This window comes from Nuphar pumila, chromosome 5 (assembly GCF_984573655.1).
Source record: "Nuphar pumila chromosome 5, dmNupPumi1.hap1.1, whole genome shotgun sequence".
In the NCBI taxonomy this organism is placed as follows: Eukaryota; Viridiplantae; Streptophyta; class Magnoliopsida; order Nymphaeales; family Nymphaeaceae; genus Nuphar; species Nuphar pumila.
In genome coordinates, this window is record NC_143253.1 from 1167031 (window position 1) to 1185296 (window position 18266).

Below are 18266 nucleotides of genomic sequence, written 5' to 3' on the forward strand. Positions count from 1 at the left end.
ACACACATATGTGTATGTGCATCACAAAAAGTGTTTTGGTCATGTTAATAGTGTAATAAAATATGATATATTTTTTAAAAGAAGAATGTGAACATATTGCAATTTTTTAAAGGATTATATCGGCTTATAAAAATATTCTAATAAAATTGCAATTATGTCAAAATATCTCCATTGTTTTTTTTGTTTTCCAAAGACAAATGATTCCATTAGTGACGTATGAATTGAGTACTTGTGACTTATGTCCCAAATGAACCGGCCATGGGTAGTCAATCCTGTATTTTGCATGGGTCTGTTTCATAGACTTCAAGAAACTTGTGCCACTTGCTGGTTTAGACGCCAGTGAAAATCAACCGTCAATGTTGTACCTTTCGATGGGATAGAGTTTGAGATTCCATGGAAACACCTAGGACGTGGCATTGAAGCCCTCTTCTGAGGAGTGGTTTCTTTGACCTGGAGCGATTGTTCAGCTCCTTTCAGTTATTATTCATTATCCAACCTCGACCCAGTGTTGATGATAGAACGTCATAAGTCTGGGTGCTCGGATCTTTTCTTTTTTTCGACAGAGAAAGCTGGGGTTAGGCATACCCCTACCAGTTATACAACCATACCATTGGGATTCAAACTTAAAACGTTCCGATACAAAGTGATGTGCACTAACTGCTCCTGCAAGACATGCAGAGACCCGCTGGTCCTCCTTGGATCTCTTCAGTGTTTTCACTCCTTTGCACTTCTCACAGGCTTCCACAGTAGCTTTCAAAACGAACATCCCTTCAGGCTTCATATTACATTTTAACACTCACTTCCCAGCTTCCACTTCATGCATCGGTTCATGATAACCAGGGGTTAAAGTTAAATGAACATAAAAAGGATGAAGTAAAAGCAAGTACCACTTAGAAGCAACCTTTTTTTCATGAAAAAGCAAATGTTGCCTAGTAGTATTGTTTTTTTTCATGAAAAAGCAAATGCTGCCTTAAGTAGTACCAACTTTTTTTAATGAAAAAGTTGACTGGTACTGCATCTTATATCAATGCATCTTATATCAATAGCCTCAGCGAGGATACAACTATGGTGAAGAAAACAAGTGACACAAGAATAATAGAAGGAATTTAGCAATACAGGTCGTAGCAGCAGTAAAATCATCAATAACAGAAGAATATTATTCAGCAAATTCTGTATTATTATATAACTGAACAATAGATTCTAAAATGGAAGTTCACCATACAAGGGAAGCCTAATGCGACGACTTTCTTTGAAAATGATGAGCACCAGACATCTGGTATGGTAGGGGATAGGTCTTAAAATATTCGAGTCTACATTTTCATACATAGACGATGAGTGAAATGTGCTCAATAAGAGCACCAAAAAAACAGAGATGAGCACAAAAAGATCTTCCATATCAAGCCAGGGTTCAAGCATGAAAAAATTGATGGGGTCGAATACTGCTTTTCCAGATAAGTATAACTTACAATAGAAGACCTTGGATCATTTAGTAAGAATCATTCAATTCATAATTATTTCCTTTTATTCAGAGTTCAATTTTAGAAAAACTACCTTGCCTTTCTTTTGTATATGCACATAATACTATTACACTCTTTTGCAACAGTTAAATTAATTAGTTCCACTAAATCAATATATTAGTCATACTTTTACTGGTTTACATATTGATGCAAATACCCTTACAAAGAGAAAAATGACAGCTGTATAAATTGAGTAAAAGGGTCAAAGCTTGCCCTGTCAAAAGAACAAAATAACAAAGGGAGTCTTCGGTGTGGACGTCCATATGGTATCAATGAGCTGAAACTCGTAGGTGTAAGTTATTTCGACTTAATCTGACAGTCTATCGGATGGTAACATTATCCTCTCTCTCTCTCTCTCTCTCTCTCTCTCTCTCTCTCTCTCTCTCTCTCTCAGATAGACTGGCAACAAAACTTCATAAGGCAGTACCAAAACACATCTACATCTCCAAAACTTTTATTTTCTCAAAGCAGTTGTGTACTTGTTGAAGAAGCTGCAGTGAGTTTCCATCTTTAGCTGTAAGCTTGTAATGCTCAAATTTTGCTTCATCATATTTCAAGGCAGCAGCTTTACAGGCTTTCAAGCTTCCTATCACAAGAACAAGCTTGGAAAATTTTCTTTTTTTTCACATTAATATAAAAAACACAATATCATGCATCAAAATTCAAGGTTCTAGTTCGAGAGAGTAACCATAAACATATGAAATTATTACCTAAGCGTTGTCCATGCATCCAAAACAATGTCACATGGGTGAGGGTGCAGGGGTGCGGCACTTTCAAAAAACTTGGGTGCGGGGGTGCGTTGACCGCACCCAGGGTCAGGTTGACCACACCGGGTGCCGCACCCGCGTCGCGTAGCGTGCGGCACCCAGTTGGCCAAGTCCCTGTGACAGATCCAAAACTACCAAGAGTACGGGGAAAAGAAACCAAAAAAATAAAAGATGGACAACCTAATATATCCTTTGTGATATTGTCCAATTCTTGGTTAAGAAAGTGTGACTCTAGGGGTCTAGCTATCTTATTTGACAACCAAAGTTCTTATCTTGGAAACAATTTGACTTCAATTAAATGGAAGATATGATCTCAAGCTCCCAAAGGGAGTAAGGAATGCAATGTTTTCAACTTTACATACAACGAAAAAGGTTTAATGTCTGCATGTTAGCCTCCATCAATCTCTAATTGTCGAAGGGAGGCTGTGGTGGGTGGCCGATGATGGTAGATGGCTAGAGAGCATCACACACACGTGGAAGGGGAGATGCATGGGAGACACCATCTGCATGCATGATGGAGGCTTCTACCCGGGTGTGTGGGTTGATCTGCTGCTATAGCCAGTACCTGATGCCTCATGTGCATAGGGTTTGTGCACAGTGCACACAAGCCATGAACTCAGGTAGTGCCACGGCAAGGGCGTTTGAGCATGCACAGTGTGTGGCACCAAGGGCACACATAGAGCCAAAGACATGTGCAGTACTCTACGCACAAGAGTGTGCATCAATGTTGTGAAAAGCGAAGCACTCCACCAAAAACTGAGGCGAGGTGTAAAGAGTAAGACTATTTTTTTTTTGAAAATTATAAAAAACTTTAAAAAATTATCTAAAACTACAAATAAATAAATAAAATGCTTTATGATCAAGCAACCAATAAGAAATAGAAAATCTCAAATAAATACCAAAAAACTATGAGATTAATATGTAAAAGTAACATTAATGAAATAACTTGATCTATGTAAGTATCTAAAAAATAAAATACGAGCATTCAATACAAAATTAAGTAACAAAATCTCTAACAATCAAATTTCTCATCATCATGTCATCATCAGAAAATGCATATTGGCATTAACAACCAAATGTTAATGTATTTGTCCAAAACTTTCAAAAATGAGAGTGTTACAACTTTCACAAGTGCAAATGAAGGACCCAAAAAACATATAAATGCCCATAGTCCTATGATATGAATCAACATATATTACACAAGAATTCAAATTAGACATCCATAAGGAATTCCATGTTGAAACATCAAAGCAAGAGCCAATTTTAAGACTGCTTCATCACCATAATAGAGTTAGTCGGGTTTGACCAAACCTTATATTTTTGCATGCACGTGTAATAAAATGCCAAAATTTTAACACTTAAAAACCCTAATTTAAAGCCCTAAAATCCATTTATCTTCACCAAATACTATATCAAAAGGGTCGGCCAACACATTTTTGCATGTATATACGCAATAGAATGCTAAAAAATTAACAAAAACACAAAAAAATATCAGAATATTAACACAAAAGCCCTTAACAGTGTTATTAAAAACGCGCCTCAAGGCGTAAAAAGCGCGCCTCGCCTCGAGGCAAGGGCCTTTTCGCCTTGAGGCGCACTTAAAAAGCGTAAAACCCTCAAGGCGTACGCCTCATGCGCCTTGAGGCGAGGCGTGCCTCACCGTGAGGCGCACATTAGAAAATCGGATGGGCCCGGACCTGAGTCTGACCCAGACCCGGACCCGTATGCTCGAAGGTTCGAGAGAACTTGTGTCTTTAAAAAAAACACAGGCACCTCTCTCAAACCTTCTTTTGTTAAGAAGGCGTCAGCAACCCGCCGGCCACCACCGTCTTCTTTTCTCTGTTGCGAGGGCGCCAGTGACTCACCACCACCGCCGTCCGTTCCGACGACCTCGGTCGACATTCCCGACGCCGCCTTTTCTCTGCGCTTTTCGGTGACGGCGAAGTCTCCACCGCCAGGTAAACCCTCTTCTTTACTTTTTCTTCTCAGTGAGGGGTCGACCGACAGGGGGGGTAAACCTCCTATGCTTTTCTCTCTTGGTCGACCAACAAAGGGGTGGATCCCCCTGTCGTCGCCTCTCGTCGGCAGGGCCCTGCCTTTTTTTGGGATCGACCGATAGGGGGCGGTGCCCCCTGTCGTCGCCTCTCGTCGGCAGGGGCTTACCCCCTGCCTTTCTTTTGGGGTCGACCGACAGGGGGGCGGTGCCCTCCTGTCGTCACTTCTCGTGGAGGGGGTCCCCACCCTTTGCTTTTCTCTCTTGGTCGACCGACAGGGGGGCGAAACCCACTGTCTCTCTTTTTCAGTAAGGGGCTCTGCCCCCTGTCGCTCACCTTGTCGTCAAGCAGGGGGCTCTGCACCCCTTGTCCTTCTTGCTTTGCCGGCAGGGGGATCCAACCCCCCCTACCATTTGCCTTGTTGATAGGGGGCGGTGCCCCCTGTCGTCGCCTCTCGTCGGCAGGGGCTTACCCCCTGCCTTTCTTTTGGGGTCGACCGACAGGGGGGCGGTGCCCTCCTGTCGTCACTTCTCGTGGAGGGGGTCCCCACCCTTTGCTTTTCTCTCTTGGTCGACCGACAGGGGGGCGAAACCCACTGTCTCTCTTTTTCAGTAAGGGGCTCTGCCCCCTGTCGCTCACCTTGTCGTCAAGCAGGGGGCTCTGCACCCCTTGTCCTTCTTGCTTTGCCGGCAGGGGGATCCAACCCCCCCTGCCATTTGCCTTGTTGATAGGGGGGCTTTGCTCCCCCTGTCCTCCTTGCTTTGCCGATAGGGGGCTCCACCCCCCCCCCTGTCATTTGCCTTGTCGACAACTAGCGAGGAAGGAAGCTGATAACTGCGACTGTTTGCAGGGTTTGCGCTCTTATATATCTCTCTCTGTTACTGTCTTTTTAGATTTTGTCCATGAACATGAACTTGCTTTTGATTAGCTTAGGCTGGTATAGGCGTCATGCAACTGGATGTTGGGTTGTACAATATACTTCTATATGCATTGTTAGTAATTTATCGTTGATTCACATATCAAATCTGCCTAAATGTTGGCATTGTTCCTCTTGGATTAGTTAACTATTTGTATCTTTACTTTTAGTTGCTAATATGTGTTCGCATCACTACTAATAGTTCGCTGCATCGGGTGTCTTATTGTTTTGCTTGCATTTGCCATCCTTTTCTTGTTACATTTTCTTGTTAAGTTTATTTTCATTCTCAAAAATTTTATTTCCTGCATTTAAATGAGAATTTAGTTGTTGATTTATTAATTATCGTTTTTAGATACATTAATACTTGTAAGACTAGTTAAAAAAAACTACACTACATTAATACTTATGTTGAAGTTTTAGTGTAATACAGTATGTTGATTTTTAGATTTCTTTAAAAAATTTGACTAAACATGACAAGTTTTGAATGTGGTTTACATTTTTTGCATTTGTTTTCATGTAATGTGGTCAACAGAATGCATGATGTTAATATATATTTTGTTATATGTATTTTTGCAGTTGAACAATGGGAAAAGATGTGGGATGGAATCATGGAGTTAAAGTTCCAAATCCCACTAAAGATTCCAAACTCGTAGGACATGTATTTTGCAATTATTGTTATAAATAGAGTACAAGAGGCATCTATAGGCTAAAACATCACTTAGCTGGCACAAAACATGGTGTAAGCATGTGTGAAGCGGTTCCACCTGATGTGAAAAGATTTTTTCAGAATCATCTAAATGATTAGAAGCAAAAGAAAGAACAGTTAGAACAAAACAAGTTGGATATCGGGAGAAGTGTTTATTTTGGATCATCAACAGGTGATAATGTGAATAAAGAAACTAGTGGATCATGTAGTGATGCAAAAACAAGTACAGGTGGTCCTATGAACCTTTTTGGGAACAAAAAAGCACTACAAACCACAACAAAAACTGCTTTCAAAAGGGATGAAAGAAAAAATGTATGCCGTGTCATTGGTAGATTTTTTTTATGCAAATGTATTATCATTTAATCTTTGCAACAGTCCATATTTTGGTGCAATGGTAGAAGCTATTGCAAATTATGGGCGAGGGTTCAAACCGTTTTCTTATCACGAGATTAGAACGTAGATTTTGAAGGACGAGATAGATTGTACTCATGAAATTTTAAAAGAGTTCAAAAAAAGAATGGCCAAAGGTTGGTTGCGGCATTATGGCAGATGGTTGGACAGATGAAAAGGAAGAAACTTAATTAGTTTTCTTGTGAACAGCTCATCTGGGACAGTATTTTTGAAGTCCGTTGACATCAGCGACATGAAAAAAACTTGTGCAAATTTGTGTAAGTTATTTGAAGAAGTTAAAGAAGTTACAGAAGTTGGTGAAAGTAATATGGTGCAATTCATTACAGATAATGCACCAAGTTATGTGGCAGCTGAGAATATGTTAACAGCAGAAAAAACATGTTTTTGGACACCATGTGCAGCGCACTGCTTGGATCTTATGTTAGAAGATATTGAAAAGATATCAATTTTTAAAGATACAGCGGAAAAGGCAAAAAAAATTACAAGATACATTTATAGTCATGTATGGGTATTAAATTTAATAAGAAAATTCACACAGAAGAAAAAACTTCTGCGTCCATCCGTCACTCGTTTTGCCACAACATATCTTATACTTCCATAGTATTGGATGTTATAAGAAAGAGTTAAAGTCGATGTTCTTATCTTCAAATTTTAGATCATCTAATTACTATAAGAAATATGATGTTAAGAACATTTCTTATATTGTTCTTAATGATCATAAGTTTTGGGTTGCCATATCATATGCAATTAAAGCTACACTACCTCTCGTGAAAGTGTTGCGACTCGTTGATGCAAACGAACCTGCTATGGGATTTTTGTATGAGGCAATGGATAGAGCGAAAAAGAAAATTGCTTCAAACCTTGACAATGTCGAAAGAAAATATAAACCTATTTGGGATATCATTGATAGACGATGGGACTTGCAACTTCATAAGCCTTTGCATGCTGCCTATTATTTAAATCCACATTTTCATTATGCTGACAACTTCAACCCTGATGGAGAAGTTATGAGTGACTTTTATGATTGTGTTGAAAAATTAGCTTCTGATGCAAATATTCGGTTGAAAATTACAACACAAATCGATGCATTTAAAAAGGCAAAGGGCTTGTTTGGCAGAGAGGCAATTGTTACAACAAGAAAATTAAAAAGTCCTAGTAAGTTGGAAATTATATTGTTATTTGTCAATATTTTTTTTATGTTTTTGTTAATTATGACATTCTTAATGTTTTTATCATTTTATTATTATTTTATTTGAATGCAGCCGATTGGTGTTCATTTGGGCACGAAAATCCTTAGTTGATGAATTTTGCAATTCGAATTTTAAGTTTGACATGCAGTGCATCGGGTTGTGAGAAGAATTGGAGTACTTTCTCATTGGTTTGTGACTTTGTGTTTTATTTTTGAAATACATTTTTATAAGTTTAATTATCTTATATTTGATTATCAATGATTTGAAATTATAGATGCATACAAAACGAAGGAATAGACTTGAACAAGAGAAGATGAATGCATTGGTTTTTTTAATGTACAATATGAATTTAAGAGAGAGAAATATGAAGAGGAGGGCTACCAAAGACCCTATATGTCTAGATCATATAGACTCAGACGATGAGTGGATTGTGGAGAAGGAAGATCCAGTGTTGCCAAGTGATCCCAATTGGTTGGAGGATTCATGGTTGGATCTGAACTTTGACATAAATGCAATTGAGCATGTGCCTATTGAAAAAGTCACTTCACCTCATGTTTCACAAAGTGGTTCTAGGCAAGACATGTCTTCAAGAGATCGAGGTAAAGTTATATTCCTTTTACCTAGCTATGAATATAAATGTATTTTTTTAATTACATAACATAAATATTTAATACATGATTTTTTATTGAAGGAAAAAGAAAAGCAAAAGAAGTAATTGAGGACATGGATGAAGTGTAGATGATGAAGAGTCAGAGAATGAAGATGAAAGAGAACCTATTTATATGGATTCTTCAGATGATGATATTGAAGACTTAAATATTGATGATGACGAGACACAACAAGAGCCTAGGCCCTAATTCATATCATAGAGCTATTGGCCATTTATATGTTTTTGGGGTCTTTCAATTGTAATTGTGAATGTTAACGCTCTCATTTTGAAGAATTCTGGACAAATACATTAACATTTGGTTGTTAATGTTAACATGCATTTTTTAATTATGACATGATGTTGTTAGTGCTAATATGCATTTTGTTGTTAACGTTAGTTTTTGATTGAATGAATGCTCATATTTATGCAATTAGATACTTATATAGATCAATATCTCTTCACCAAGTGTTTGACAAAGGAAAGATTTTGGTATTTGAAGTCCAAGTGTCAATAGTGATTACCATGTACAACTTGAGAGAGGTTATGATGCAGCCCACGTCGGAGGAGTGAAAACAGAGGCCCACCGTGAATCGGTGTGGCTGAACTTCTTTATTAATCTCAATAAGTTTCAATAAACAATGGGAAACAACTAACAGTAAAGAAATTAAGGAAAAAACAAGGATGCAAGTAATGAGGAATAAGCAAAATGCAGAAAGGGAATGACGGCTGAAGCTTTCAGAAACTGTCCCCCACGCAACCCTAGGAGTGGGCCTTTTAAAGGCTATTTACTGGACCCGGGTCGCGGGTCCAAACTTGGATCTGAACTGCAATCCGGGTCAACTTCTATCTGCAGTTGGTTCTGGGGCGTGCGAACTCCACCACGCCTGGAGTAGGTGCACAGGTGTACCTCCATGCGTCGTGGCTCCGTCCCTGCAAGTGAGTCATACACGCGAGGTCGCTCATCTGCCCTTTGTGGCGGATCGGGTGGCACGATGGGCCCAATTGAATCCTGCCCTGCATCAGGTTATTACGAGATAGCAATATTGGATTTGGGTTTTAGATCCAGATCCAAAACTCATATCCAATACAGCTAACGTTACCTTGGTTTCCTTGTTGTGTTGGGTCTCCCATTATGTATTTTATTTCTTTAAGGAAAGCTCCATTGTAATGTAAAGGACTGCAGTCCATGATCATTCATTGGGAATCATTGAAAAGGAAGAAACAACAGTCCCTGATCTTCAATGTCTTCTCTTCTTTTTCTTTGTTTATATTCTGGTTCATTATACCAGTTTTAGCATAAAGAAGATGGAAATATAGAGGGGGGGTTTCCAATTCGAGGAGGAACGACCTCCAGAGGTCTTAATTCTTCATCAAAAAAACAAAAGAACACATATTTTTACATTTATATCACTTCCCAAACCCTAACCCTACTATCACCCATTAAACAGGTTAACCCTACTTCACCAGATCCATTATAAAATGGATCATATTATTAAATTCCACAGCATGCCTCTTCCCAACTCTTTTAGACCCTAACGCCACATAAATCCACCAAGCAACATAAACACAGTATCTAAATCATTGTCATCAATGTAGGAAAACATCATAAGATGAACAATTCCCCTATAGTATCTGTGATAGTCACAAATATCGGTCTCGGATATATCTCGAAAGGGCAAATTTTTGCAATAATATAGATTTAGTTGATAAATCTCAAGAAAAACTTGACGGTTAATAAGTTTAAAAAAATATGCTAGTAGAAATAAGTAAGAAAGTGACATGTTTAGATAATAAATACACATACAATAAAAGAAAGAAGAAAAACAAAATTAAGATATAGAAAACAAGTAAAAACATAAAAGCAACTGATAGTGATATTATTACGATACACATAAATTTCTGATATTTTCAAAATATCGTGAGATTTTGCCTTTAATATCATTTTATGAATTTACAGCAATACTCACAGTAGTTTCAATACATCGCCCTTATCTGTGACTGCGTATCTACAGAATGATTCCTGGTAGCTATAGTATAATAGATGCAGTTCCATGGAGTTCAAACAATATGTGGCACACAACATGAAGGAAATACCATGACCAGCAGGTGTCTTTTGTGTTCTTGCAGAAAACATATTCAAGTGAAATCATAATCACAAATCTTAAGCAAGTAGACTTGTTAGTTCACTTAAAAAACTATCTACAAGCTATTTCAAAGAATACTAAACTTGAAAATTGTTGCTATCAAGATATGTACCATGCTAACAACATGGGAGCAATTTTTACATTATCTTTTTGTAAAGTTGGAAACACAACTGCATCTACTAAAAACAAAATTTGTTACAAACATGTAGTTTTCTAGAGCATACAATTGCTTTTTCCTAATGCACATTTTTTAAGAAATATTAATTCCATCAGCTTGAAAAAATTATCTAACGAGAGTTACAAAACAATGGGACTTACCACTCAATTTCAGCAAATTGAATATAACTGGACAATGTGAAATACTCCTAACCATAGTGATAGCGGACCATGTCATTTGGTATTCCTTACGAGCCACTCTGATAATGCATAGCTTTGTTATTGGATTCACATACTTCACTGCAAATATCAATATGAGAGAATAAGAAAATAGATGAAGTAAAACCTAAAGACGGATGTTTCAACATATGTATGTGCTGTTGCCTGTTGGAAAGCTATTTGTGCATCTCATGACATGGTTTCAATACTGAAACACCAGATTGCAAATTCATGATAAGCCTTACAATTGCTGATATCAAGGTCAGCCTACCATTATCTGGTTCATCAATCTACAAACATAACCTCCAAAGGCATGCAAATGCACAAGCAACATTTCTGTGGCATTGTATCTACAAGAGAATCCTCTTACAAAATTCACAACTTCGCAACATCTTTAAAAGAAAAAGTTACTATAGTAATCTAACTGCAAATTGCTTACCTTGAAAGGATCCAAGTGATGCAGCTAAACCACATTCTCCAAAATTTAGTTGAATGCTGTCTTTAATAGCTTTTGACACATTAAACTGAGTGATAAGGATTGTTTCATCCCCAGCTAGGTCTCGGCTTGGGTCCAAGAAAACCTCCACAACCATATACCTATTTTTAAAAGGTGGCATTCTTGAAAAGCAATTTAACCCTGCAAATGATATTTGTGTTTTATCATCCAAATTGTAGATATTTGTATTTTTAAAAGGTGATATTTCTGGAAAACACTCTAAACTGGTTGCTATACTTAGAAATTTAATCTAGATTGATTAATATTCCCACGTTAAGGATGAAGTCAAATCTGCATCTTAACGTGATCAAAAAGTCAATGGAACAAAAAGTTGACTACCAGAATTTAGTGATGACAAGCAGACAATTGTGGATTAAATTGCAATGAGTGTAAGAAACAGACAACCAAAGATGGTTCAAGCAGTTCATTGATGCAAAAATTTAAAAAAAAAAGGAATCTAGACTTATTCAATACACATTTTGATCACTAACACGGTTGCTTCAGAATGAAAAAAGAACTATGTAAGAGTGCAACAAGTCACATAACCATGCATTCAATCAGTATAATTAATGTTTTATCACACACGTGCATGACAGTTACTGAACACATGCACAAAATATAAATATTTCCTACTATAAGGGTGCATTTGATAAACATGAAAATTTCTCTCCAGGGAAAAACTTTATTTTTTGGTGGGCCCCACGTGCACCTTGCAAACAGGCATAAATTCCTCTCCTGTATTTCTGCCTTTTTGAGAAGTTATTCCCCTCTAAAACAGGGGGAAAAAGTTGCATGGGGAAAATGCAGTACCAACCAAGGTTGTAAGTACCGTATCGGTCGGTCCCAAAGTAACACCGTATCGTATCGTATTGTAAAATGTCATAAATTTTTAATAAAAAAATTTCAAAAAGTCAAGAAAAATCAGAAAAATTTAGCAAAAATTCTAAAAAAAAAATCATTATCACATGAAACAATGATGAATTGCACAAAATACAACCTTAAAATCATATATGAATATCTCTATGAGCCGCATGAGACATCATCAAACATCAACTAATATAGAATCATAGATAATATTGCATGCATATCTCACAAGAACAATGCAAAATATTAAATATCATGCAATTAATAACATGCCACAAGACTCCTAATTTCATATCCCATAACAAAAACAAAATAACCAAGTTTATGAATAATTAAGTATTAGATAACCAAGTTTTTTAAAACATATTATATAAAACCTCAATAATCATAATCATCGTCTTCATCATCATTATCATCATCTTCTTCTTCTCCTTCGACATCTACATCGTCTCCAACATACATGGGTCTTCGTCATCTACCTCAAGTGCTCATTCCACGTTTATCCACTCAATGTCCTTTTCTTTCAAAAGAGTGCATGCTTGTTCAATATATGCATATAATTCATCAAAATGTTTCAAACTAATGAGATCGAATTGCTCTTTGTGCCTCCTTGATGATAACTTTTTGAATTGCCTAAAAAAATTACATGAAAAAATTAAACACAGAAAATGACAAATAAACTTTATAATTTTATATATCTCTGCCTCAGTCGTAAGTTGTAGCAAATGTAGACGAGATCATTGAGCTTTTTGTGCTCCAATATATTTCTTCTTTTTGTATAGATTTACTCAAAGAACTTCAGTTTCTCTCGCATCAACTTGCATTACATGTTTGGCTAAGAATGTAAATGGCAAAAACTCGCAAATTTAAAACATCACTTCCAAACTCGGCTCACCACATGTCTAAAAAAAACAAAAATGAGAAATCAATAAGACAATAACAGATACAAATACAATCATACAAAATATCATAACTAAATCACAATATACAATTAAAATTGAAATAGACAAAATAAATTACCTGGATGCATCGTGGCATGGTTTTGCACTGTTACGGGTCATCCCAAATCATCCAATGCATTATCATAAGTTTTAATTTCCTTATGAATTTGATTTTAAATGTTATACTCAGGGTTCAACATTTCAATGCAATCCAAAAGTCTCTTGTTGACTTTCCTATCTGTTTTAAATGTAAGAGCTATCTAAATGAAATATTTAAATAATATGTTGCAGCATGAAGAGGTTGATGAAGTTGTGCAGTCCACCTATAATCAATGATGTTCCATGTAAGTATGTATAATTTTTTCTTTCCCTTCAAATTATCATTAGCTTTTTTGCCTTATCAATGGCCTCGGAGAGATAACTCATAGCTAATTTGTCTTTCATTGTCAACCAATCAAAACACCTTCACCAAAGGTATAGTTATTCTCAACTTCACACATGAATCCCATAATTCACTTCTGAATACAATATCTATAATTTTTCTGGGCTCTCTTTTTGCGTATGGGGATATGCATGACACTCATCTGATGAAAATATTTTTTTATTGCAGCTCTATTATTTACTAGTCTTTGGGTTGTCAAAAAAATCGTAGCAAATCTAATAACTGCACTACGAATCAACTCGGCACCATCAGTGTACTTTCTCATTAAGCTCAAAGCACATGCATGATTGTAAATAAATTTAATAATTTTTTTCAGCATTCAATTGTTTGCTTTATCCCATCCATATTGTCGATGTAAGCATGACGTCTATGCAATGAGCAACACACGAGGTCCAAAAGAATGACCCAAAAGTTTATGCCAATCCTTAAACTATCGCCCTACAATATTTTGAGGTTGAACCTCTTTCACAACCTGATAAAAAACTCTGAGCAATAAATATGTTGTCTTAGGCGTATCAGACAGATAAAATGACTTCAAAAACATAGTTTCTTTGGGGCAATAGACAAAAAAAATTATCAAAGTCCTTGACTTTCTGTCTGTCCACCCATTTGCCATGATGTTACACCTAGTTTCTCTCCATGACTATCTCATCTCATCACCATATGCATTCACTTCTTTCACATTAATATCTAAAACCTTTCCTCTCAAAACATGATATGAAGGCATCTTGTATCCAGGCCCGATACTGGTCATGGCCTAAAAATAAAAAAAATTATCACATTGAAAGGAACGCAGGCATCATAAAACCAACTTTCAACCACGATATTCGCCTGCTCGACTAAATGTTGAAGAGTGACAAATGTCGGGATGTGCCCCAAGGACAGTCCTAAGAGAGAGAGAAACTGCTAATAGAGCATCTAGCTCTATCTCCTCTTGAAGAACTCCCTCCTCTTCTTCTTTTTGTGTCTACGGCGGCACTATTATTGGCACCAACCATACCTTTCCCCTTCACTGCAGAACTTCCTACTTCTGATCCTATGCTAGGAGTTGTAGGATCAGAAGTAGGGAGCTCATCTTCGTAATACACATCATCTCAAGGCTCCATAATTTTGCCTTATTTATCTCTTTTTCTTGTCGTTTTCCTCTTAGATCATCAAGTGATTGTTGGCATTACCATTTCATGGCATCTGCAATTTCCTTGACGTGCATGCTTGTACATTATGATGTGTCTCGGTTAAATGATGCTTCAACCGAGAGATACCATCGAAAAGGAATTTTGGCAATAGTTGCACTTGATTTTTAATCGATTTTTAATCGATTTTCACTCATTACTTGAGTGCCCCATGGCCAAGACGGATCCTCTAATGCCATCTTCTCCCAATAAATTTCAATAAGAAGCAAATAATAGAGATTTTTTACCTTAACCCACTTCCTTGAGTGAAAAAATGGTGGAAACACACTCTTGAAAAAATCGCAAAAGCCTTATCTCTTGCGCACAAATAGGCCCCCAAATCGATCTCACAGCTTCTAGTGTACTTGGGTTCCCTTCTAATAGCCTCTATATAAATGGAGAAGTCGGCCCTCAAGAGGCCTTTAAAACCCAAAACTTAAAAAGTAAGTTTAAGTGTGCCACACTTGTATCGTACCCTATATTGTACGATATAATACAATATAGGGGTGTATCGTATGATACACCCGATACGGGCATGATACAGATTTGTATCGCAATACGAATATGTATCGTATTGTATTTTCAAAAAGTAAAGATATACATGGTATTGTAACGCCCCAAAATTTCAAACTTATAAACATTTCCAAAAGTTCAAAAGACTTAGAAAATTCTTTTCTTTTCAGAGTTTTGTTTAACAAATCAGCGAAAACGTTTTTCTTTGAATAAGAAAGGCAAGTTGACAACATTGGGCACGTTAGCATAAAAATCCACATTCACCAAACAGAAATAACTTGCAAACATTTTTATAAGCCATTTGTATTAAAAATAACTTCGAGTTATACAAAATTAGGTTTTCCTAAGGAAACCCTTGCCAAATACCCAAAAGTCCAGGACGCGAGCTGTCAGTAGAAACAGTGGGATCTTGAGATCATCTTACAATCCTGTCATCGCCTGTCGCGTAACTATTCAACACTTGTGCCCATAACATGGGTCAGTTTCACGAAAAAACTGGTAGGTGCACAAATAAGACAATAGAGAATAGAATTAAGTACTTGCATTTAATTTTATCATGCTTAGCAATTTAAACAAGTGAAAAAAGCTACTACTAGCATCAATAGTAAATCAGCGCAAAGAAAAATGCTACAACTAGCATAAGCAGTTAATCAACGTAAGAGAAATATTACAACTAGCATTAGCAGTTAATTAACTTAAGAGAAATGATACAATTAACATTAACACTTAATCAACACACAGTGTGCATCCAACAAGTAATGTAAGTAGTATAACTTTTATTTCGATAATTAGCTGGCATGTGAGTACACGCAAGACACAAATCGTAGAAACAACTGAGACTAGTTTGGGGGTCTATTATGCCATGTATTTTCAATACCCCGAATAGCTAGCTGAGTCCGCTCCTAAGGAGACGGTCGGTGACCGAAAGAGGATTCCCCAAAGGCATACGTAGACAACGGATGCATCCTACTTCTGCATAAATTTCTGGGATCTACCACCTAGGATAATCTCTAGTAGTCTCGTCCCCTAACTCTGATGACTGGGGACATCGAGTCATTGCCCGAGGGGTGGTTGTTAAGAACTTGTCCATTGAAGTTTTTGTACCATCTCATCCTCTCCCTTGACGAGAAACAGCTGGTCGAATGGGTGCTTTAGGTTTTATTTAACTAAAGACCCATTCTGCATGCTCTAGTCTTTCGACCCAACTCGAGCATCTTGCCTGTAAAGGCAAATCATCACTATTTATGTGATTTCAACATTATGCCAATAGCACGATTTGAAGTCGCATGACCATCTCATCCAATCATTGTAGTACTAACATGACGTGAATGTCTACAAGTACGTCACAATGAAAGGAGTAATAGGTTTCTCAAAAAGAAACCCCAACACAATATTTCGTAAAGATATAATGTAATGCAAAAATTCATTTTTGGCATATTTTATCTTTCGAAATAGAAATACAACTCTTGTGCCGTTTGCACGGTACGAGATCGCCACGGATCTCTCATTTGTTTATCATAGTACCCATGTGTTGTGTATGGCTCGATACTAGCTTCGATAAATGTGATACGGGTTTTTCAATAGAATCTCACCCCAACATGTGGCAGTGCCCCTCATCGAGGTTGTCCGAGTCGTATCAGATACGCAACCGAAGTAATAAACATGCTTCTCTCAAATATAGCAATTTGAGATACTTGGTTGCCATCTTGCAACAAGAAAGACTCTCATTTTCTGCTTTGCAACTACGCATTTGGGAAAGTAGGTCCGCGCTAAGAATCCCCTTTTTAGAGAATTGAAATGCATAAGTGTGACTAGCATATTTTAAAACAACAAGCGAGATGGGGTACGCTCAAGGCTGCACTTATGTAAGTGCAGGTCAACAAAAAGGAAAGGAAAAGAAAGGGGAAGGGGCACAGCCCTGCCTGCCTGTCTGACAGAAAAGGAAAAGGAGAAGGGAAAAGGGCTGCACCCCTTCCTGCTTCTAACAGTCTACAAGGAAAGGGTGCATCCCCTTCCCCGATGGTTGAAAAAGAGAGGGAGCAAGGAGGCGGAGGCAGAGGCTTCGTCCCTGACGGCATGAAAAGCAAAGAGACAGGGGCGAAGCCCCTTCCTGACATTAGCGAAGAGGGAGGTAGGGGGGGGGGGGGGCTTCGCCCCTGCCTGAAGGAAAAAAAAGAGGCAGGGACGAAGCCCCTGCCTGACAAAAAATACAGGCAGCAGGGGCCCCTGACGGTCTGCTGGAAAAGAAGGGCAGCTGATCGACTAAGCACAGGCTGCAGGGGGCGTTGCCCCTGCTGGCCTGCCGGAAAGGGGGAGGCAGGGCCAAGGCCCCTGCCGACCTGTAATATGCAGGAGGCAAGGGGTGTCGCCCCTACCAACCTGCCAGGAAAAGACAGGCAGGGGCGCCAGCCCCTGCTGGCCGACCAAGGATTCAGGAGGCAGGGACATCGCCCCTGCCGGCCTGCCAGAAAATGACAGTCAGGCGCTTTAGCCCCTGCCGATCCACTAAACGACAGGCAGGCCGGAGATAAGAGAGAAAAAGAGAGAGGAAGGCAGGGGCTGGAAAGCCCTGCCGACCGATCAAAAACAGGCAGCAGGGGGGCATCGCCCCTTGCCAGCCTTCCAAAAAGCAAGAGGCTGGGGCAAAAGCCCCTGCCGAACAATCGGACACAGGCGGCAGGGGTGACGTCCCTGTCGGCTTGCCTGCAAAAGAGAAGAAAAAGAAGACGAAGAAGAAGAAGACAACAGGAGAAGAAGAGGGGAAGGGAGGCGTTACCTGAGAGGGCCGCGGAAGGGGGCTGAGGTCGCTGGCGTCGGCAGACGAGCGAGAGAGAGAGGGAGCTCGTCGGAGGTCTGTCGGCCGGAAATAAGGCGAGAGCGGGAGAGAGGATCGGGCGAGGGTGAGGGAGTAGAGAGAGGGAGTTGCGGGAGAGGGAGCTCTCCGTGCTTTAAATAGGCACGGGGGGGTATCAGGTTTGGATCCGGGTCGGATCCGGATCCAACCCGGGTCGGATCCGAATCCAACCCGGTCCAGATCTTTTTTCATTGGATTTTACAGGTACGATACGTAAACACTGGAATAAACTATAAAAGTACTTTTTTCTTTTTATTTTTTTAAGAAACTATCAAAGGTACCATACTATAGAGCTCAAAAACATAGGTGCAAGTT

At 38.6% G+C, this 18266-nt stretch overlaps 1 protein-coding gene across 1 annotated transcript; it reads right to left on the reverse strand.

Moving 5' to 3' along the window:
- Positions 1-1615: 1615 nt before the first annotated feature.
- Positions 1616-18005, reverse strand: EMB1687 (ribonuclease P family protein / Rpp14 family protein). The gene is made up of 4 exons (XM_090005310.1): positions 17874-18005; positions 11109-11306; positions 10613-10750; positions 1616-2103 (listed from the first exon to the last, which is right to left on the reverse strand). The coding sequence occupies exons 2-4, from the start codon at positions 11284-11286 to the stop codon at positions 1955-1957; spliced, it is 465 nt and encodes a 154-aa protein (XP_089861436.1). The 5' UTR covers positions 11287-11306; positions 17874-18005; the 3' UTR covers positions 1616-1954.
- Positions 18006-18266: the final 261 nt, after the last annotated feature.